Source organism: Talpa occidentalis, unplaced genomic scaffold, assembly GCF_014898055.3.
Source record: "Talpa occidentalis isolate TD23 unplaced genomic scaffold, MPIMG_talOcc4v2.1, whole genome shotgun sequence".
Taxonomy (NCBI): Eukaryota; Metazoa; Chordata; class Mammalia; order Eulipotyphla; family Talpidae; genus Talpa; species Talpa occidentalis.
Window position 1 is genome coordinate 148788550 of NW_026555331.1, and position 23462 is coordinate 148812011.

General features: G+C 39.8%; 1 protein-coding gene and 1 pseudogene across 1 annotated transcript; both read left to right on the forward strand.

Annotated features, from left to right (window-relative positions):
* Positions 1-1106: 1106 nt before the first annotated feature.
* LOC119251305 (olfactory receptor 2A5-like) lies at positions 1107-1752 on the forward strand (annotated as a pseudogene).
* Positions 1753-13153: 11401 nt separating this feature from the next.
* On the forward strand, positions 13154-14086 carry LOC119255272 (olfactory receptor 13-like). The gene has a single exon (XM_037522274.1). It carries the CDS (start codon positions 13154-13156, stop codon positions 14084-14086), a length of 933 nt encoding a protein of 310 aa, XP_037378171.1.
* Positions 14087-23462: the final 9376 nt, after the last annotated feature.

The following is a 23462-nucleotide window of genomic DNA, read 5'->3' on the forward strand; positions in this document are numbered from 1 at the left end:
TAGGGCGATGCCACATAGCAGATGCTTAATGTATGTTAATTAAATGAGTGCATTAATAAATGAATGATTCAATTATAAAATTTATTAAGTACTTATGAAGAGCTGTGGAAATAAAGCATTCACATATGGCTGTATAGAGATAATTGAACATCATCTTGGCAATATTTTCTTTAATTCTCCAGTTTATCTTTGTTAAGTGCTTTAGTTACTTTTTTCACTGTGTGTGTGTGTGTGTGTGTGTGTAATTTCTCCACTCTATATAGCGCCTAATCTTTTCTTACCAATTCTCCAGAGGTCTCAGGACAATTATTCACTGAGCTTCATTTTCCTGTTCATGGAAATACGTGTGCTTTGAATGCTTGATTAATCTGTGATCCAAAAATCATGGGTATATTTTTCCCCCTTCTGGTTACCAGAGAACCACAGTGCTCACACATTTTAGGTCTGCTTCTTCTCTTTCTGGTAAATACCCATATGTGTTCTGATAAATGGGTGTTTCTTTCCCAAAACTTTCCCAAAGAAAACACACACACACACACACACACACACACACACAGGACTGACGTGTACGTAAGAGATAATTTTTCAGGAACTCCTCTGTTTATGAATTACCTTGTAAACATAAAGTCCACATCTCAGTCAAAGATCATTATATCACAAAAGTCATAGAATTTTATGTGTCTGTCATCATAAAGATGTGAACTTGACATTGGTTGCCCTCTAACCCCGGGGCTTCTACTCGCCATTTCTGAGGCTGCTTTCCTCTGGTTTCTGCCTTCCCTTACCTCTGACTCCCTTCCTCGAATCTCAGATACTCTGTGGCGAGGACTCCACACCTTACCCACCACGGTATAGAAGGCTGACAAGTGTTTTTCTTGTCTAGCAACACCTAGCTATGAATTATCTAAGGAGGAGAGAATAAAGGCATGAATGCCGATTGTCAAGTTATTGTCTCATAAATGTGATGCGTTGCTTCCTCCAGTCTCCACTAAATCCATCTGAGACATGACTGAGATCCCAGAACTGATCACTGTGCAAACACTTGGGGAGTATAATCTACAGTGAGACCCCAGAAGTGCGTGTGCTCTTATTCTGCACAGTTGTGAATGGGTAAGTCCATCTGGCTGTTAAGTCACCATCCCCCGGCTCTTTTTGTTCTCATCATCCACCCCCAGGGACCAGGGAAATGCAGACAGAAAGACAAACAACTTTGGTTTCCTGGTGGAGAGAGTGTGCATCGCCCTGGCCATCACCTCGTGGGCATGAGGTGCCCTCCTGGCGCTGGTCCACGTGCGCCTCCTCCCGAGGCTGCCCTTCTGTGGGCCCTGTGAGATCGACCCTTTCATCTGTGAAATCCTGTCTGTCCTCAAGCTGGCCTGTGCGGACACCCAGCTCAACCAGGTGGTCAATTGTCATGGCCTGTGTGTTTATCTTGTGGGGCCCCCTCTGCCTGGTGCTGGTGTCCTACACGCGCATCCTGGCGGCCATCCTCAGGATCCAGACTGGGAGGCCTTCTGCAGAAAGGCCTTCTCCACCTGCTCCTCCCACCTGTGCATGGTGGGGCTCTACTTTGGCGGAGTCATCATCATGTACATGGCCCCCAAGACCCGCCACCCCGAGGAGCAGCAGAAGATCCTCTTCCTGTTTTACAGTTTTTTCAACCGTATGCTCAACCTGCTGATCTACAGCCTGAGGAATGCAGAGGTCAAGGCTGCCCTGGGGAGGGCGCTGTGCAAACAGAGATCACTGTGAGGGATGGGGGATAGGGTGGGGGTGAGTTGGGGATGGGGGTGGACCTTCAGGGAGAGCTGAAGGTGGAAGTTCTGTTCCCTGAGAGATTTTCTGGGGTGGCAATATAAATTCCTTCACAGTTATGTCTTAGATTTCTAATATCAAGAATGTCTATTGGCCAAATTCTGTCCCTAATGTGGGTCCTGTCCAGAACACAGAGCAGCAGAGAGGCAGAGACCTCCGGTCACCAGAGAACTCCCGGGCAGGTCAGTGCAGGTGCACAAAGCCAGGACCTCCTGAGCCAGCTCCCAGCATTTTCTAACATCTTGTTTCTGTTGTTTTGAGGATTCATTCTCTTAAGTCTCCTCTTAAATTCTTGTATGATTTCGTCCCCCTGTTGCTGTGAGTATATGCTAATAGTACCATGCATTCTGCTAAGATGACAGAAGTTCCCCACCAGGAAATACAATAAGGCCCCGGGTGGACCCAGCTCCCTGGCTGGACATTAGTCCATTATCTCAAAAATCATCACCACCTGAGCTTCATTCTGTGAAAAAGCAAAGTTTAATCTTAGGAGGTTTTAAATAAGAATAGTAGAGAAACATCAGGATCTTTGCTTCATTACATTTAATTGGAAAGCGCTTCTGTTTAGAATAAATAAGAGAATCCATTATTAGGGAGAGTTTTCCAGAGTTCAGATTACAAAGCTGGCTGCTGATAATTGACTATTACAATGAGTACATAGAATATTGCAGGAGTAAGAAAATATAAAAAGAAAAAAATAATAATGGTAACTAATAGCTTGATGTAGCATTGTGGACCCCATTTAGAACCAATGATAAGACAAGTTCTGATAAAGACTCGCAGAACCTCAACATATTTACAAAGAGCTTCTGCTCCAGGTGAGAGAAATCGTCTACTCTGGACCCAGGTGGTGGAATGATTGGAAGAGGGACCTGTTTTCTTCCAACGGAGATCAGATGTAGGCAGCACTGTGAGGAATCTTTTAACATGGTAAGGGCTTTTGAATTCTTTTCTTTTTGTTTTTGTAGCTTCGTGTGCCATGACTGGGTGATATATGCTATAGCACAGCACTGTCTGCTTTCTGTAGCTCATCCTTCCCCCCCCCCCACCCTCAAGCTCTCTCCTATGCCCTCCACTACATCTTTCTTCTTCCAGGAAATTAAGAAGCAAAGGGAAAACTTTCCCTCCACCGTCTCTCCCGATACACTCTGTTCCTCTCCATTCTCAAAAAGTCTAGTTGCTGACTATTCTACTCCCTGACCTTTCTACTCACTAGCTTGTTTGGGCAAAATATTTTTGTCTCTGGTCTTTCACATAATCAGTGTCCTTATCGCTATATATTACATTTACAGCCCACACAAATCCACAAACCTTACTTTACAGCCCTGAAAAAAAAGTTTGAAAAAAAGAAATAAATACTGGCTCTAGATGTAACTATTATGCACTATGGAATTATTGTGTACCCTATTGTAAAGGTGGAAAAAACAAAACAGCCAATGTTTTCATTTAAAAATGACTTTTTAACTCTACCTACGAAAATAATTGTATTCTTTTCAAATTGACCAACATGAATGTATTTATTGTGTGCAGAACTATTGTCTTAATATTGTGCTAATATTTCCTTTAATAGCCTTTCCAAATATTAAAAACTGATAGGTGAAAAAATATACTCTAAAATATGTATACTTTGCATGAAGGTTAAAACCATGAAAGGAAGAAGAGGAAGAAAATAGAGAATAATTTATCTCACACGAAGCATAAGCCATAGGTTGGATTTCAGAATGTTTCTATAAGGCCCCATTAGAAAACTCAGGGTATGGTGTTCACTCTTAGTGTCAGTTCAAAAAATATTTGATAAAGAATATATGAGATATTTTTAATTGTTTCAGTGTTGGACTTGTAGGATTTGAATAAACACATTCTGTTTTCTTGTCATGCTTTCTTTATATAGTGTTAATCACAGTTAAGGTGCTGAGGACCTTAAGAAAGAGGATACGTTGGCTTTCTGCTGGAAATTCAGCATAAATAATGTCCTGATTATTATTGGCTAATAACACTGTGAAGTAGATATTATTTTCCTCTTTAATAGATAGACACAGGAGAGATTTAGTAACCTGCCTCCTCTCCTCCCCCCACATACAGAGCCTGTAATAGGACAGAGTTGCGAGCTTAACGTGGGTAATGCTGACCCCATGTGCTTCTTATTAGCGTTCTTCCCAAATAACACTGATTTTAACTTGATGTGGGTTAGGCTTGGCGTCCATGTGATGGGACAGGCTGGAGAAATAAAGACATTATCTTCTCTTGGCCAGAACATCACCACCTTTGGAGGCTTCATGATACGAGTGGGCCCTCACTTAATGGATTAATCCACTTAATGGATTAATCATTCCCAATGAAAGTTCCTCCATGCTTTTCTGCAAAATAACAAGAGCCCCTTTAGGGCACTGCCCTGTTGGGGGAAACCTGAGTATGAGATACCAGACCTTTTTCAGCATCACATTTTACCTGTAATCCTGATCTTTTTCCTGTCATCAGACTTACACTCCCCACCCCCACTTTATTTATCATTTTGCTTTTGCTTTGTTCCTTTTATGACGAATGTTCTCCCAGAAGCTTCCTGCCTCTCCTGTGCATAAACCCACCATGGTGCCCCTTCCTCGGGCTCCAGGCTGACGGGACTGGAGAGAAGTAGCCCAGAACAGGCTTAAATCAAGGTGCTTGCTGGTTTGTCTTCACATCACAGCTGTACCATTGTTTACTAATTAGGTCTGCTTCTAAGATGGTTGAGGTCCTCCATTCCTGCATTTTATTGTAGTCCAGATGTAGGCAGCAATACGTTTAATGGGTCCCGTACATAACTTTTACAAGTACTGAATGATAAAATGATAAATGATAAATCCAGTTTGAAGTTACATATATGTACCCACACCTATATGTATAGCGAATATAGCTCCATACACCCACCTGTGTCATAGAGCATTTTGATGAAAAGCTATAATGGGAAAGAAAATGATCACACAGTAAGGTTGAGAGCTGGTAAAATTCACAATTGAAAAACTATGTTGTTCTGGTTGGTTATTTTGGAGAAAATCCCAGATAAAAGAGGTTAGAGGACAGTGCAGAGGAGGATGATCTAAAATTTCAGTTTCTCCTAGGAGACAAAACAAAGTTGCAGCAGCCTACATAAGCTCTTATGCTCCATACCCAGCTGGTTGCAACAGAAGGACTGTTCACAGAGCATCTGGGATAGAAAATATATACCAAAAATGTTATCTTTGTTGCCCCTAGCTTTGTTGGTTCACTCTCCTGCCCACACAGTAAGACTCAAATCAGCTGTGAGTTCAGACCAGCCCCTGGGAAGATTCAGGGTCTATATGTAGAAAGATAAGATGACCATCGTGGTAGTGTGTTAGGTGGTTGAAATTTCAGCCATCCCAGTAACAGGAAGGTACTGATGAGTAAATCAACAAATGAATAGACGTGAATAATATTTGCAATGAATGTGAATATTTAACCTGGAAAAGAGGAAATAAAAAGAAATAGGTTAGTTGTCTCATTCCAGTGCCCCCCAGACCTGCTGTAAGGGACAAAATGGCTATTTATTGCATCCCCCAATGTGGAATCAGGCTGGTAGATGTATAAGGAGGTGGCAGTGAACTCCATGTGCGAAAATGTTCTCCAACATTACAAGTCATTCAACCATGAGGTCTTGTGGACCTGTGTGTGACCTTCCTGCAAATCCCCCAGGGGAGAGCGTGTGTATTCATACGTGTGAGCTGAACAAGGCATTTGGGTAGATTCAGCCCAGTGTCTTCTCACTCTTAAAAGTTCTGTGACTTCAGGTTTGTCCACACAATGGCAGAATGATCAGCCTCAGGGACAGATGAAATGTCATCACAGCAACATGAAAGAGCTGGAGGGCGCTACATGGAGTGAAGCCAGTCAGAATGATCAAGCAATTACTGAACGTTTACCCAGCGGTGACTCCACAACAAAACATGCTTATAAAAATTAGTGGAGCAAAGATTGACGTGAGTGGGAAAGAATTGGTGGGACAAGCCCAGGTTTTTTTGTGCTTCTCTCAGTGTAACCCTCACACTGTCATCAGAATTATATTTCCAAGATGTGTTTCCACATTTTAAAATGACAGCCTGGTCTCCAGTCACAGGGGATGAGTGTCTTTTGTTTTAAAGCATAGAACAGTGATGGACAAAGTATGAAAAGAGGAAATAAAAAAGACAAAAATCACAATATTCAAGGAGGCTTTGAAGGACTTCAAAAATTAAAATGACTTTAGACTACCAGCACAGGAGAATGAGAAGTGTGAAAATTAAATAAAAAGAGAATGACTAAGGTAGAACTGAGAGAGAGAGTTCCTTAGCAGAAAGGTTAATATTTAAATGAAAGATGAGATATTAATAGAAGGGGGGAAATTGTGTGCATTCTAACTATTCTTGAGGTTTTTTGTTTGTTTGTTTTTAAAGATTTATTTATTTATTTATACAAGCACTGGGTACAGTCAGAAGCGCGGGAGGGTGAGAGAATTCACCAGAGCCAGAGCAGGGAACAGAACAGGCAGACTGACGAAGTACACTGCTGAGGGGAGCAGCGGGCATGGCAGGAGAGGTCTGCGCGACATGTGGGACCCTCCCCCGGCAGCCAGGGAACGAACTGGCACTGCAGAGGCTGTGGGCAGCTTTGCAACCCAGCGCTCAACCGCTGCACCACTGGCGAGGCCCTTCTTGAGGTTTTTTTATAGAGTTTTTTTTTTAATCTGGAGTTGAAAATGTGATGATGGGTAACCACATCACATGCTAATAGACAAGTATGATCCTAGCAAATGAAAATGTGTACATGTAAGGGCTAAGGCCTGGATATCAGTAAACTATGAAAAAACACTGTTTTCAACAGGGTGACTGTACTTACTGGCCCAGAGGCAGATAATGTAGCTGTCATCCAGAGAGATACCGTTACCCCTGGGATTTTGGGTTCCTGCTCTTCAAGAAGAAGGTAAGAGCATCTTTTATGTACAAATGAGAAATGCCTCATATTTGACTGAGTTGTAAAGTTATATTGTTGTTGAGATCCTCAAACATGTAAGAGAATGTGTGGGATCTGAACTTGGAAGGGCTGGCCCATGGCTTCTGCACAGTCTTACTGTTCCATTCCGTGCTCTGTGATACTGGAGCTGATAACAGCAAATTACTTGCATCTTTGCCTGCCGACTTCTGCCCAGGTTTGACCCTGAAGGAGACCAAAGTGGATGGGAGCCGGGGGGTGGGGTCAGGAGCCTGCTGCCTCCCCTTCTGTGCTGTGCTTGCTGGAATTACCCCCACGGTTCCTTCCTTCTGCAGTGGTGACTATTTCCTGGCTCTTCAGCTTCTGTTTTCTGAATTTCTCTGAATCAGTCTCTGGCCTTCCCCTGAGGGCAGCAGCAAGCTGGGAGGCTCCTTTCCTTAGGGGTATAAACAGAACCCTGATTCCTCTGAGCCTTGGGTTCTAATTACCAGCCTGGGCTGTTAGTCTCCTTAGCCCTCAGGCAGTCGCTGCTCCCTCAGCTGCTCTGTCGGCAGGTCTGAGGGCTCCATTTGACTGTTGACATTCCTCAGCATCCCGTAAGCCCTCCTGTTATATTATTGATAAATTCTCTTTGTTGAAATACCTGTGTGGTTTCGGTTTTCCGGTTGGATTCCTGTTGGATTCCTGTTGAAACAGAATCCGGTTGGTCTGCTTCACAAAGAACTTAGAAAAACACTTTTAAAATTTGCTACAGTTAAATAAGTGATTAAAAAAAAATCTGTGGACAAGTATGAGAGTTGAAAAACAGGAAGATTAATGTACAATATTTCTAAAATTACTGGTGTGTTTCAAGGAGATTCAGTCATTATAGTTGTGTGTGTGCGCGTGCGTGTGTGTGTATTATCTCTATTCTGCCCCCAAATTTAGGAATTTGCTTACCAAGTGAAAGCAAAATGATGAAGTGAAAATAGGTAGGAGTGGATCAGGTCTCTTTATAGAGCCAACAGAAAGGGTAAGAAAAAAGATGTGAAACAAAACACAGGTGGTAGAAAGTCTAAATGTCTCAATAATTACATGAAATGAAATGAGATTATATTCACCTGTTTACAGGTAACTCTTAAAATGCAGCTATGTATTGTTTATAAGAACAATTACAACACTCTCACCAAAAAAAAAAAGGCTGTAAAATATGGTGTTGAAGAACACACCCTATAATATGTAATGAACTTATATAACGGTATAAATACTGGGCAAATATTATTTATATATATGGTAAAAACCATTAATTAGTATAAAGAAAGGTACCATATAATAACTAAGGTAATAGCCTATCAAGAAGATGTAAGAGCTTTATAAATATGCATATATGTAATAATGTAGCTGTAATATAGAATTATGGGGGGAAGCCCAGATGATTACAATGAAAAGATTTATAACCCAACTTCTTAGTGGGGAAGTTAGCAAAATGGTTTTAGACACTAATATAATCCTAAAAAAATTGAAAATGAAAGTTCTAAAAAAAAAGGAACAGCTAATTTTCATTCCAAACATTTTTGAAAGTAGAAAACGAGGCTTAGGTAACCAGTGCATTACGTGAGGGTTATATAATACTGATAACAAAAAAGTGGAAAAGGATGGTGGAAGAAAAGGAAGTTATTAAATAAGTATCAAAAGCAAATATGCATGTAAGGGCCGGACTGGACACGGTACAGGTTTTCTGATCCCATGCAGACCGGGTAAAGGAGGAGTCAGAGTCCTCAGTAGTTTTGCAGGTTTTTTATTTGGGGTTCACCAGGCATATGGCAGGCAGGGGTGCTGGCTGGGGGGCTGGGAGGCTGGCAGACCTCCCAGCCCCCAGCAAGTCTTCACTCTATCTGGGCTCTCTGGCATTCTCTGCTTCTGCTTCAGCTTCTCCTTCAGGTTCTGCTGCTGCTGCTGCTACTGGCGTCCCCCTGTGACGCCGCCCTTAAAAGCACAGTCTTAGCTCAGCTGAATCCCATCTACCTATGCCCACACCCTATTCCAGGTGCCCGCCATCAGGCATGCACTCAGGACAAGGATCCATCATCTATCCTGATGGCGGAAGGGCAGAAAAGCCTGATATTTTCTTTACCCTACAATGCAAAATTATTATTAATAAACTGAACATAGCTTTTCCGTTATCAAACCCAATATATTTTTCCAGATAGAATAGAATTTAAGGAAAAACTAATTTAAGACCAATAAGAGGAATGTATAGTAGTAAAATTACAAAAATCATACTAGGAAATGTAGTTCATATATTCGTATGTTTAGTAAATTAGATCATGAATAACAGATATTGATGACTGTTTTCTCCAGGCACCAGATGCCTTGGACATTATCAATATGAGGAAGCAGCATCTTTTCACTACATGAGGGTCTACCAGTAAGCCTGTTACTGAGCAGATTTAATGGGGAAAACCCCATTTCAGACCTTCTGCAGGTCAGAGGTCTCAGAGTAATCATCAGCCTCTTACTTTCTTAGCTGATTGGTACATATATTAAAATAACTTTAGGAAATTATACTCTACTTCCTTTGATTTTTAAATATAAGAATAAATTTGAATAAAAGGATGAGAGAAATTTAAATTGAACATCAAATTTCCTCAGTTGCATTTCCCAGAATTATTAAGGGGGTCAGTTGATTTCCATTAAAGGAGGAAGAGACAATGTTAGTAACAGATCTTGGGGGACCAAGGTGTTTCTGGCCCCCTTGGGCTCCAAGTCTCTGGAAATTAAAGAACAGAATTAATTTCCTGGTGAGAATTCCCATCCTTGTTTGTGTGCCGGTAAAATCCTCCAAAATAGAATTTAACAAGTCCCTCTGGGGTACTTGATCCCTTCCTGCCTGTTCACATGCTCCCCATGGCTTCTGTAGGTCCTGACACCTGGTCTTTATGAGTTGTATTCCTTGTAGTAAGAGGATGGGAAAAATATTTGCATTTCTGGGCTAAAAACCATCAATCTATTTGGGGAGTGAGGGGTAGGGAAATGTTTGCGTTCTTGAAGTCGTAATCCCAGTCTGTAGTCACTGTTTGATCCCTTGATTGTATGAAGTCGTTCTAGATGTCATAGGAATGCAGCTTGGGTCATGGGCCTGCAGTGAATGAGGAAATCCTCAGCCCCATTGTATTGTCCTGCATGTCCCTCATGAGAAATCATAGACAAGCGGAGTGAGAGTCCTTTGCCCTGGAAGGTGGCAGATGGTGGTGTGTGTTGGGTGTTTATCTCTTCCCTTGCACCAAATACTCAGAAACATAGTGAAAGTAGCTCAGCAAAATAGAGAATAAAATAATCTATTCTAAGAGAAACTCTGTTGCCTCCATTGGGGCATTTTTTCTTCTAAGAAGACCCTTCTAAGAAGGAATTTCCATACTATTTACTTATTGTGTATAATTTTGCTTCACCCAAACTCATATCTAACCTGTGTTTTCATTTTTAGATCTAAGTCTGAGGTAAGTGTGTTTTACTATCCATGATATTCTATTCTATGTTCACTATGCAATTTCTGATGGGTCGTAATGAAAAATTACAATGCAAAATGTTAAGCCAACTTTCTGATATCTGTAGACTTAGCTAATAGGGTCATGTAAAAGGTGTCATCTCTTCTAGATAAACCTCAGATGGGACATTTACTCTAATGCCTGTAGTGTTGCATTTCTTGTTTAAATTTCAAGATAAAACAGTTCTTTGAGAGATTTGTTTATAAAGCTTTGTTGCCGCATGAAATTAAGTAGAGTTTTCATGAAATAATGGGCTTAATTGACCACAAAATGAGTCTGTTCCAGAATAAACGTGTACTGAAGGTTTTATTTCTGAATGTGACCTTCCTTTGGTGAGTTATTTAAGAATGTTTATTTTTATAAGTTGAACCACACATAAGTAAGGGCATTTATGGAAGAATTCACTGTGTACTCTAGCCTGGTACAGCCTCCAGGTGCTCTGGGAAAGCTGTTCAAATTCTGAGACTGGCAAGGAAAATTTTCTGTAGTCTGCAAGTGAAATATTTTACTTTTTCAAGGATTTTGACTGAGAAAGTCTGGGGAGGTGTCCAGTTAAGGTATCTAGTTGATATCATCTATGTATTGAGGAAAACAGGATTGTTAAAATTTACCATATTTAGAGACTTATTTTCTGGAAACTGGGAGTTTTAGCAATGCTGTAAACGTTGATCTGTCCTTTTTTGAAGTTGCTGATTTGCTTGGAAACAACTTTGTTGCTGCTCTGCAGTTTCTAAACATGGCTAGTCCAGCTGTGTCTGACTCTTCAGCTAGCGCCCTTATTTGAAACCAGGGATGGGGTACCCCTTTAATTGTTGGTGTTGTTGTACAAGATTATCATCTTTGTGAGTCCTCTCGACAGTGTCGTCATTTTAGGCAGTTAATATAAACCAGCAGGGAGGAGCTGTCCTCTCTATCCTTGCTGAGGAACTTAGCACATGTTTAGAAAACATCAGTGGGTTTTGTGCTTTGTGTTTTAGCTATTTGTGACACTAATTGGTCCTTCTGCATTAGTTGATTGCATGCCTTCATCATAAGACATTTTAAAAACAGCATGACTGTCATCACTGACCCCAAATACTGCATGAAATTTCAAGTGAAAATGGCTATCACTTTTCTATGTAGGGCCAATGAATCCTATAATAGGAAGGGAACATAACATTCTTTTAATTCAGCTTCTCACATGACAAAGGAATCCCATCTTGAGTACCTGGTTAATCACTCCTTGATTTTAAACACCTAGTGATATAAATTTCAGTCCTAACAAACAATCAGTTTTCAAGGTGTGATCCTAATTGTTATAAAGTTATTTCTTGGACTAAGATAATATCACCTCCTAGTGACTTCAGCTATTAATTCTGATTTTTGTTTTGAAGCAAGGCAAAATCTTTCATATTTTTGCTCATGAAGCCTTTTAAATATTAACTTATCAGAAAGTCTGAATAGGGAGCTGAGAGAGAGGAACACAAGTATGAATTTTCCTGAGATTCTTATTTTAGTGAAATACAGATGGATTCTGAACTAAAGAATAATAGAGTGGAACAGGTAAAAAGTAGAACTCATGGTTTTAAAATTACAATGACTCAAATTTCAGACTTCCCATTCAAGGATTTCAAAAACTTTGACAAATAAGCTACAAAAAACCCTGACAATTCATGACTAATAATTTTTATATTCAAGTTATGAAGCTATAAAATATATTAAAGTTTCTGTGGATATGAGTTTATAATTAGAGCTTTGCCTCTAGATGTGGATAGAGATCAGTAATTTTTAAATGACAGGCCATGCTCCATTAAGAAATCATTCAACCAGAATTTTTACTATTAAAACAGAGTGGAATGTTATAGAAAATTACAACTATATTGCATATATGTGCATATATACACACACATGTGTATATAGATATGTGTATATATGTGTATATATGTGTGTAAATATGTGTATATATACATATATGTGTATATATGTGTATGTGTGTAAATATGTGTATATATGTGTGTAAATATGTGTATATATACATATATGTGTATATATGTGTATGTGTGTAAATATGTGTATATATGTGTGTAAATATGTGTGTGTGTGTATGCTCGTGTGTACATGAACTTGGCTGATAGTTCAGAAAATTTGGAGAAACTTTAATACAGATAAATACAGACATACATATATTTGTGTGTGTGTGTGTGTCTGTAAATAGACTACAAAATACATCGGAGCAGAAGAGATGTGACAGTGGTAACCTCACCATCAGGCACAATCACAAGAGGCCATCTGCAGTAACCAAAGTCTCTGTTTTAAATCCAGCCAAAGTTGAGGCAAAATGCTTGACACTCTTTCAAATTAATGCAGGATTATATATCAGTGGAGATCTCAAGACCAATAATTCTTACACCAAAGGCACAAAATGGTGAGAAAACCATTAAAGGATCACCCACTTGCTCCCCACTCATTGACAGATGCGTAGACTGTACCCACATTCATGACAGACGTGCACAGGGTGTGGGAGCACGCCCAGTGAGCCACCCACACGATCCCATAACCACAGCCCCAAGGGAGTGTCCATCACTATGACGACAATTTAAGTCTTCACAGACTTTGAACAGTAGCTGTTTATTTAATTCCAAATAAACCTAAGGCTTGGAAATAAACCTAAACCGTCACGGAGCGCCGTAATGGAGTGCTAGCGTTTAGCTGATCACAGTGAAAAAAAAGTCCTTCTGTTTCCTTTGAAATGCATGGGATTTACTTAGTGACTAACAGGCAAAAAATATCATTACAGCTGTTTTCATAAATAAATAATGACACGTTAGACACTTCCCTCAGCCAGTGGTTCCTCCATCATCTTTCGCAGGGAGATGGGGGAAAATCACACAGTGGTTACCGAGTTCATCCTGTTGGGGTTTCCCATTGACCCAAGGATTCAGATGCTTCTCTTTGGAATATTCTCCCTGTTCTATGCCTTCACCCTGCTGGGGAACGGGGTCATCCTGGGGCTCATCTCGCTGGACTCCAGACTGCACACCCCCATGTACTTCTTCCTCTCGCACCTGGCCGTCGTCGACATAGCCTACGCCTGCAACACGGTGCCCCAGATGCTGGTGAACCTCCTGGACCCAGCCAGACCCATCTCCTTTGCTGGCTGCGTAACACAGACCTTCCTCTTTTTGAGTTTTGCTCACACTGAATGTCTTCTCCTCGTGGTGATGTCCTATGACAGGTACGTGGCCATCTGCCACCCTCTCCGCTACTCTGTCATCATGAGCTGGAGAGTGTGCATCGCCCTGGCGGTCACCTCCTGGACCATTGGCGTCCTCCTGGCCCTGGTCCATCTAGTGTTACTCCTCCCGTTGCCCTTCTGTGGACCCCGGGAAGTTAATCACTTCTTCTGTGAAATTATAGCTGTCCTCAAGCTCGCCTGTGCAGACACGCACCTTAACGAGACTATGGTTCTGGCGGGGGCAGTGTCTGTGCTTGTGGGACCCTTCTCCTCCATTGTGGTATCCTATGTCCACATCCTCTGTGCCATCCTAAAGATTCAGTCAGGGGAAGGACGCCAGAAAGCCTTCTCTACCTGCTCATCCCACCTCTGTGTGGTTGGCCTCTTTTATGGCACAGCCATTATCATGTATGTTGGGCCCCGACATGGGAACCCCAAAGAGGAGAAGAAGTATCTCTTGCTGTTTCACAGCCTTTTCAATCCCATGCTCAACCCCTTGATCTACAGTCTCAGGAACAAAGAAGTTAAAGCTGCTCTGAAGAGGCTGCTTGACAAAGAGAGAATGGCATGAGAGCCTTATAGAATAATAAAGTGACTAAGTGTAAGGGGACCTAAAACGTCATCTCATGCAGCATCTACAGAGGAGACATAGCTATGCTCTAGGGTGGGCTTATCAGCTTCCTGTGACTCCCTACTGAGCAAGCCCACTCTGCTTTCCTTCCTCTGCACTGAGGTCAGTGCTGCACAAGGAAATGGACTAGCTGCATAGTGTGCACTCAGTTTACAATGGTTATGTGAAATATTCTCAGTAAGAGAAATTTGTGCCTTTCTTGCTCTATAATTGCAACCTGTTGACAAAATTTCCATAAGATAGAACCAAAAGCTGGCAGAATATTGTAGTTATTTAATATTTTCCTTCAGTAATAATTTCTGTAATAATTTCTACATTACAAGTGTTTGTATATATTCCTACATATTCTTAAGTTAGTGATGTTTTTAAGGCATAGTCAACTTAAAATGGAAAGAATATGAGCCATGGCTTCAAGGAAGGGTATGAAGAAGGAAACTGATGTAACTAACAAGAATAAGAAAACTACAAATGATATCATAGTAATAAACATGCAGCCATATCTTTTTTCTTTGTTTGTGGGGTGTGGGTGGAGAGCCATGGGATGGAGAATTAAGGGGAAGAGAATGGAGATAAGGGAGAGTCCTAGCTGGAAAGAATGATATATTTTCTGTCATTGAGTTGGATGATTGTCTCCTATGGGAAGTGACAAAACTTGGAGAGAACATTCTGGTGAATAAGAACAGAGTGCAATTGTTGTGATAACTAGTTAATCAGTGATGCTAGAGCAGTAAGTTATCAGGAATTGTTTGATTTTTAAGTTAAAAGACCAGAGATAAATTAAATAATTGCTTTAGCAAGAAACTAGCACTTATAAGGGGTAGTTAAGAAGTAGTGGAGAACGATATGTAAGCAGATTTTCTTTTTTATTTCTCAACACTCTGCAAAGTATATACTAAATTAAATCTGCCAAATACTTAAACTGGGCAAAAAGGAGATATTCAATTTTTGAAGCAAGCTGTTTTTGTGAAAAGTGGTTTTGAAGGGGAAAATATATGGATTCTTCTCTTACAAAGCCTCCCTTTTATAAGGATATCTGTGTTGCAGGCATTACTCCATGACCTCTTAAGAAAGGGTTAAAAACACCTGTGCTGTGAACTCAGATAAGGCTGGGATATTACAAGGTTCTGTCAGTTGCTACTTGTGCTGACTTCTGTAATTCATTTACAGGCTTTGGGATTTAGATTTATTGCATGTAAAATGAGTTCATTAATACTAGATTACAAGTTTGTTGTAAAGAGGAAGTACTATGTGCAAATGCTTAATAAATCTATGATTCATAATAAGAGCTCAATAAATGGTGATGATTCATACATCCACTACGAGTCTTTATCACATCTTCATAGAACAAGGACTGTGACTCATAAGTGAGACAACAGAAAATCAAATTTCCTCCCGACTAGAAAGGATATTGCAAAATTTAGCCTTTCATCGGATATAAAATGCCAATATTTTAGATAATTCACGAAGAAATTGACTTAGGTGTTTCCTTTGTAATTTCAATTTTCTAAAGAAATAATGAATATTTAAAAAGTACATGGATAAATAAAATTCAAAATTGAAACAACTCATATGTATGTATATGAAAGCTACACACACACACACACACACACACACACACACACGGTGCTATGTTAGATCCTGGAAATGAAAAGATAAGAAAGTCTCATTCCCTGCTATTACATTACTTGTTAGATGGACTAACAAGATATACCAACAAATTGTAACAATGCTGTATACTGCTAATCTTGGAGATATGCACAGGTGCTAATGTAGCCCAGATAAAGTCTAAGCGCTCCAAGTAGGAGCAGTTAAGGAAGACTTCCTGGAGTAGGAGACAGTCTTAAAAAGGTAAGTAGAGTTGACCAAAGGAGTGGATGTGGTTGTCAGGAAGGGGTGTCCCATCCATTTCAAGGAAGTAATAAAGACACAGAGGGGGCAAAAAGAATGTATGGTGTGAGAGGAACAAGAGATAGCTCAGAATGTTGGAATTGTAAATAAAAGGCAAGGATTGATGAGATGCAAGGTTGGAGAGAAAACAAACAGGGAGAAACTCATATTCCAGGCTCTGGATCTTGAAATACCTCCTTTGTGAAATGTGAAGCCTCTGTTGGTTCTAAGTGAGAAAATGCCAAGGAGTCAGACCTTTTCTTGAAAGCTTCTGGCACTATGCAGAATGGGGATTTGAAGAGACCAGGCTGGAACCAGAGAAATTAGTTTTAAAAGCGACTATATTAGTTCAAGCAAGAAGTGGTGGCTGGAGGAGGGGACAGGTAGAAGCAACTGAATTGAGAGACGGGAAGGTAATTGGCCTGACTGGGGCTTTCTAAGAAAAATTTATTTCAGATGCAAAAAGTACAAGTCATCAAGTTCAGCCCAGTGAAAGTTCACATGGTAGATGCACTCATGTTACCATGTTATCATGTTCTGGGATGAGAAGTAAACATTTCCGGCATCTGAGAGCCATTGCTTTTCTCTCCTTCTGCAGGGAGTTATTCCCCTGGTTCTAACAGCACATGTCAGCATTTCACTGTCTCGGTCTATATGTACACATATCTGTGTGTGTAGAGGGTGCTTCTTTCCTGTCCTACTTTCATATTGCATTTGTGAGAGTCACTCAGGTTGTGTGTGGCTGTTTAATTAGCTTGGATTTTGTTGCATTGTACTGTATAAATGGCAGGACTTAGTCATAATCTTTTTTGTGAATATTTGTGTTGTCTCCAATCTTGGCTATAATAATTACTCCAGGAATTTTGTTATAATCGTCTTGGGGGGGAGACATAGACAATCATTTCTGTTGCAACATACCCAGGGAATGTCTGGGTTATGAATGCTCCAGGCTTGGCATTGTGTTGATATGAACTCCTGGCAGCTGCCAATGCAATTGTTATCATCTACTCATAATCGACAATGAGCCTCACAGTGAGTTGATGTTTTTCATGCTGTCCACCCAAAAAGGTACATCACATTTGTTTCCCTCCACCAGGTCACTGCTGCCCATGCTCCATCTGCCTCCCTCCCTATCCCGTGGACCCTGTACCCCATTCTCTCTGGCAATCATTCTCTCTCTTTTTTTTTGCCAAGTTAAATTTTTATTTCTTCTATTGTTTGCACATGATTGTTTTTGGGGGGTATTTATATTCCATAGATGAGTGAAACCATCTGAAATCTGTCTTTTGCTTTTTAAAAAAAGATTTATTTATGCATACAAGATACAAGAGCTGGGGTACAGGCCAGAGGTGTGTGTGTGTCGGGGGAGGGTGAGAGGATTCACCAGAGACAGAGTGGGGAACAGAGCAGGCAGACTGATGAAATACACTGCTGAGGGGAGCAGCAGGCGAGTCAGGAGAGGTCTGCTGCACCATGTGGGTCACCTCCCTGGCTGGGGCTCGAACTTGTGCTGCAGCAGCTACGGACAGGTTCATAGGTTGCTTCTTAACCCCTTGTGCCATCAGGGAGACATTTTAAATGCTAATGGTGCCTTTAATAATTTGGTTTCAGGATATATTTACAATTTTATTTATTATTATTATTATTTAAATATTTATATATTTATACAAGCCTTGGGTACAGTCAGAAGCACGGGAGGGTGAGAGAATTCACCAGAGTCAGAGCGAGAGCAGAACAGGCAAAAGGACCAAAGTACACTGCTGAAGAGAGCAGCGGGTGGCAGGAGAGGTCTGCGCACCATGTGGGACCCTCATCCAGTGGCCGGGGATCGAACAGGCACTGCAGAGGCTGGAGGCAGCTTCGCAACCCAGCACTCAACCTCCCCACCAGGGAGGCCCCATTTACAACTTCAAATATCCATTGGCCACAAAGAAATTGGGCTTATGTGAAAGATAATTTTAAAACATATAATTCATTTCAAGAATTATCAAATTAATATATAACATTTATTAAAAGCAGCAGTCTCTTATAAAACAAAAAAGTGAAAATGAAGCATTATTTCACATTTTATATAAAATTCACTCATGTTTATCAAAGAGGACAACTAGTTTTTTACATTTGCTTCTGTATTCAAGCTGTTGCCAAAAAATATGGAGCTTTTGGAAACGCCATTGCACCCTCATGAGTGTGAATGCTAGGGGGAACATAATAATAATAATATACTGTGAAAGTAATTTCAATCACATAAACAATTTCAGAAGATTTCAAGGGTCCATGAATTAATGATTAGGGAAATGTTTGCCTTAGTATATTTAAAGTTTAGTTCCACGGCTATTCATGAGGGTAGCGAGGAGGTGAACAATGCCTGTTCCATGTGAAACACTTGACACTTGATGTGATTCATAAATAGGAAACAAATGATCACGTATGGTTTATATTCCTCCCTTATCTGTGTGCATCACGCCCTGCTGCAGTCAGTCTTCCCTTTCCAGGATTCTGATCTGCAAGTGTTAGTGCCCCCAGTGTATTTAAATAACACCTGTCTCCCTCCGGCACGGTCCCTATCTCGTCCTGGCCTCAGCCTGGTAATTGCCTGATGCCAGCTGGGGACTGTGCCTGCCAGATCTGCCTCACAGGTTCCTGGGTGCTTTCAAGAACCACAAAGCCCCAGCCTCTCATACGCCTTCAGGCGGTACGAGGAGGAGCACAAGCTGATGAAACCAACCATTTTAGGACTTGCATACTGTAATTTCTGACATCTCCCTCAGGTGTTCTCACTGTTGAGACAGTTGAAAATCTGTATGTGGAGTGTGTTTCCTAGGAACATGTGCCCAGCCTTTTCCCTAGAACTTTCTTGCAGGGACAATCAAATGAAATCTTTGCTCTTCTCCAGAGAGAAGCTTCAGGGACGTGTTTTTTTTTCCTGCCTTAGGGAGGAATGGAGATGTAGGATGTCTCCTGTTCCCTCTGGCCATTTGAATTCTCTGGTGATTCTAAATAAAACATTAATGGCTGGGAGGTTAATTAAGAGCTTAATGTTCTGTTGCAAAACCATTAGCAAGGAAATAAAAGAGCCTAAAATGGGGATCTATTTTTCTGGAATTTAGTATGTTTTCTTATGGTGTTTAGTTCACCTCTGTGGGGTTTATCCTAGATGAGAGTAGAGTGAACATATCCCGTGTGTGTCCTCTTCTGCAGAAGAGATTCACTGGCACTAAGAGGGGGTTCTCTGTCCAGGTCCTGCAGTATGAGACACTGGCAGCAGGTTGCAACTTGGCCATGCAAAGAGGAATGACATTGTAGTGACTAACCTAATATCTGTGCTCCAGGCAGACAGGACAGAAGTCTAGATGCCACCTGCCCCTGGTCTAAGACCTTCCAACCCGTGTGCTGGGAAGGGAGTTTCTGATATCTCAGCATCTTCCTCGCCATCAAGGATTCCCAACAAGGATGAGTGGTGTCTGTCTAAGCGGGCACAGCTCTACTGAGGGAGAAGGGCCTATGGGTATTAAATATGTATAGCCAGGACTTGCCGCTTACAGGGTTCTGATTTAACCAAAAGAATAAAAGACCTTTCTACATCACTTGCCTAAATAAACATATTCAGTCAGAGACACCTCTGAGACTTCAGACAAGGAAATCCTTGTAGCAACTCAAGTATTTTCCTGAAATTCATGAAACAGGGGTAGAGGTAAGTGTACCAGGGTTCTTTTTGATTGAAAACATTTTTAGGGTATCTCCCAATCTTTATTATTATTAGAATCTGGTATTAGTATTTGATAGGCATATTTATCCTTGTATCATAATAGGATGGAAGGGGGTTGACAGCATCTACTGAAGGTGGAGAAGTAGCTTGTGCTCCCCAGTCAGCATGGCCGGGATGCAGAGCTCCACACGTGGACACTCAAACCTTTGATTTCTGGGTTGCTATTTATTTTATGGCTTCTTTGGGGGAAAGAAAATTTTTGTAAGCATCATCAAATTGTCTTCTCTATCTCAGGGCAGCATTTTACCTAAGAGATTTAATCTGTCATCAGTATTACTTGAAACTATGTATAGAGTGAATTGAAAGTTTTGATAATGGAGATGAGGACCAAAAGGTTTATTAATTCAGAAGCTACAATAACCAACCTATAGTTGAGATGTGACTCTCCCCACTCTGCACCAAACCATAACAGATTCTGTACCTGCAGCGGGACTTATGTTACCCATGTAATGTCCATTCCTGTGAGGCCTGCCACATACAGCCGTGCTTACAGAAACACAGGGATCTAGGTCTGCTCCCACATGTCTGGGTCATAGTTCCTAAGAACCACGACCCTCTTAACTGACGCTGCCTTTAGCCTGGTATTTTCCAAAAGTAAAAAAATGCCGTTACCTTTGTCTTCAAGATTCCTTCTTATTTCACTTTCCTATAAAATATTCAAGAGAAAATCATTTTCCTTGAGACTCTCTTATCAGCCTCACTTCAAAGCAGGCACAGACATTAAGCCGTATAAGACATTAATTCATTTTTGTGTTGCCATTTTCAGTACAGTAAATATGGGCCGTATTTTACAGTTTTCTCATGTGTATCCTATAGAAACCCTGTATTTAAAGTACATGGACTTGTAATATTGTTTTGGTAAGAAAGCACTTTCAAATGAATAATCCTTAATTGTGGAATTTTTCCTAGGAATGTAAAATTCAAATTGGCTCGGTAGATAGAAACTGATAGCAGAAGATGTTTATAGACAGATAACAGAGAAAATTGAATTCACACAATGAATAACTGTAATCTTATAGAATATTATAGAATTCTATTATAGGAAACAAATATGTTTATCACCCACTCACAAAATATTGCCCACTGGTTCGCAAAATTATTTTAATTGAAAGACATGACAGTTGGTATCAAAACCAAGTCATCTCTGATTTTATCTTGAGAATCTCACAGATCTTCACAGACTATGGTGTTGTCCAGGCCTGTTTATGTAATTTGTGCCTGAAAGAGCTCCTGACATTCATCTCCTCCTGTTGCCTAGAGTAGAAAAAGACCTTCTTGGTGACAGAAACATTGGAGATGATGGAGATGTTTATGAAATAGATTATGTTGGGTTTGCCCAGGTGTATACTTATCTGCACACTCATCAGCTTCCTATATTAACTATGTGCAACTCATTATCTCAATGATACATTAATACAATTTGTTAAACAAAAAACCCTCTTATTCGAAATCTGAACTGTAGGTGCTAGAATAGCTACTTTTGCATGGAAACATTTTTTGTTGTACTGAAGTTATATATTGCTTTCTCACGCCCTTGTGATTGCAAGTATTGGATCACACCTTCTCAGATGCTTGTCACCGCCATATCCACCACCAAGGCGGCCAGAGTTCACCACAGTCCTCTGTGCCTCCTCCCCACCTTGCACTTCCCCCTCTTCCTCCCTCTCTGGTAGCCTCAAGTCTACAGTTGGATTACTAGAGTTTGTTATTTTTCTGGCTTTATCTGACATTTCGTTTTGTTTCTCTTGATACTACAGGTAAGTGACACCATCCAGTAATTGCCTTTCTCCTTCTGACTTATTTTAGCATAATCCCCTCCATTTCCAACCCATTGTCACAAATGGCAAGAATTCATCTTTTTGATAGCTGTGTAGTAGTCCATTTTGTATTATATCACATCTTGCTAATCTACTCATTTGTCCTTGGGCACTTAGGTTGTTTCCTTAACCTATCTATTGTAAATTTTGGTGTAACGAAGATAGGAGTGCATACATCCCTTTGTACTAGTGCTTTTGCATACATTGGGTAGTTACCTAGGACTGGAATTGCTGGATCATAAGGTAGACTATTTTTAATATTTTGAGGAATCTCCATACTGTTTTTCATAGGGGCAGGACCAGTTTATATATCCCTTATGTGTAAGCATTTGGATCCTGTGCAGTAAGAAATACAGTCAAATGTGGCATTAAATTGTAATCAGCTCTTCAGTATAGGGCATAGAAAACTCAAGGTTATAAGTGGAACAATATACATTTATTGTAGCAAACAAAGTTACTTAACATTATAATCAAATGAGTCTGAAGTTTTGTGAGCCTTACTTTCCACTAAAAATTCTTGTTCTTTCTTGGTATTTGCTATGATGAACCACCAGACATGCAGTTTTTAACAGATTTGACCAAATTGTATAAAAATGTGAGAGTCGGAATGATAAAAGTTAATGTACTAAAGTGTTAGAAAGAACAATCTCAGATTACAGACTCATGCTTGCTAAATTAGAGACTCTGTCTGGGTGATGTTTTTCCCACAGTGATATGTTTTGATATTTTTCCTGTTTGCTTTTATGAAGACACAAGGTGATGAAGTTGAGGATGAAGGTGGTGGAGATGCCTACACATAATATATAACTATATATATATACATATATATATAGTTATATATATATAATAAAGTGGCAACTTTCATGTAAGAATTTACTAAAATAAAATAATAAAGGATACACAAAAATAAATGCATAAGATTTTACTTCTATACCATTGTATGTCTATAACCTAGGGTAAAGGTATTATACTAAATCAACATCTTAGTATACAAATTAATAGCATGCACTATTGAAGTATGTTGTGAAATATGTTGATATAATAATATGCATGGTATGATTCTAAATGAAATAAATGAAAATACCATTTTATTTTATTACTGTATATTAAATTTTATTACTGTATATTAAAATATATGTATAATAAATATTGAAAGGCTATATATACATATTATTGATAGCAATCACCATCAACCATATACTTCATAGTATTATCTCTATGACTTCTATTGAAATTCATGTTTTCCCTGATTGCAGGTGATGTTAAAACAACTATTTTGTACTCTTCAAGTTATGAATGCTGTATCAATGGCAAAGAAATGCTATGTCAGCTTAGAGGAGATAAAATATATGAAATTGGATTAATATTGAACCACAAGGGTGCAAATTGCTGCATTTAGAATAATGAATAATGTTAATGTTACATTTCCTAATTTTGGTAATGCTGAGAATACATAGGAATACCCTTGCTTTTTGACAAAAGTAATAAAAAGTTTAGAGATTAAGTGGTCCAGAAAAAAATTTGTATTTATGTGGTCCATTAAAAAAATCATACATATTAGACAAATGTTAAAGCAAGGCTGAAAAATGTATATTCTGTCATATATAATTTAAATGTAAAATAGTATTGTTTATAAATATTGATATATATATCTGAAAGCTTAATTATTTCATAATAAAAGAAAAGGAACAAAATGAGAAAAAACATTGGGAAATAAACACAGTCTTCTGGGAATAAGCACATGGCTTCTTCTGAGCCCATCTTAAGATAATTAACTCCAGTTTTCATTGACCTGCAGATCTGGCCTTTCTATCACATTTCAGTCTGGGACCAACCATCATTAAGG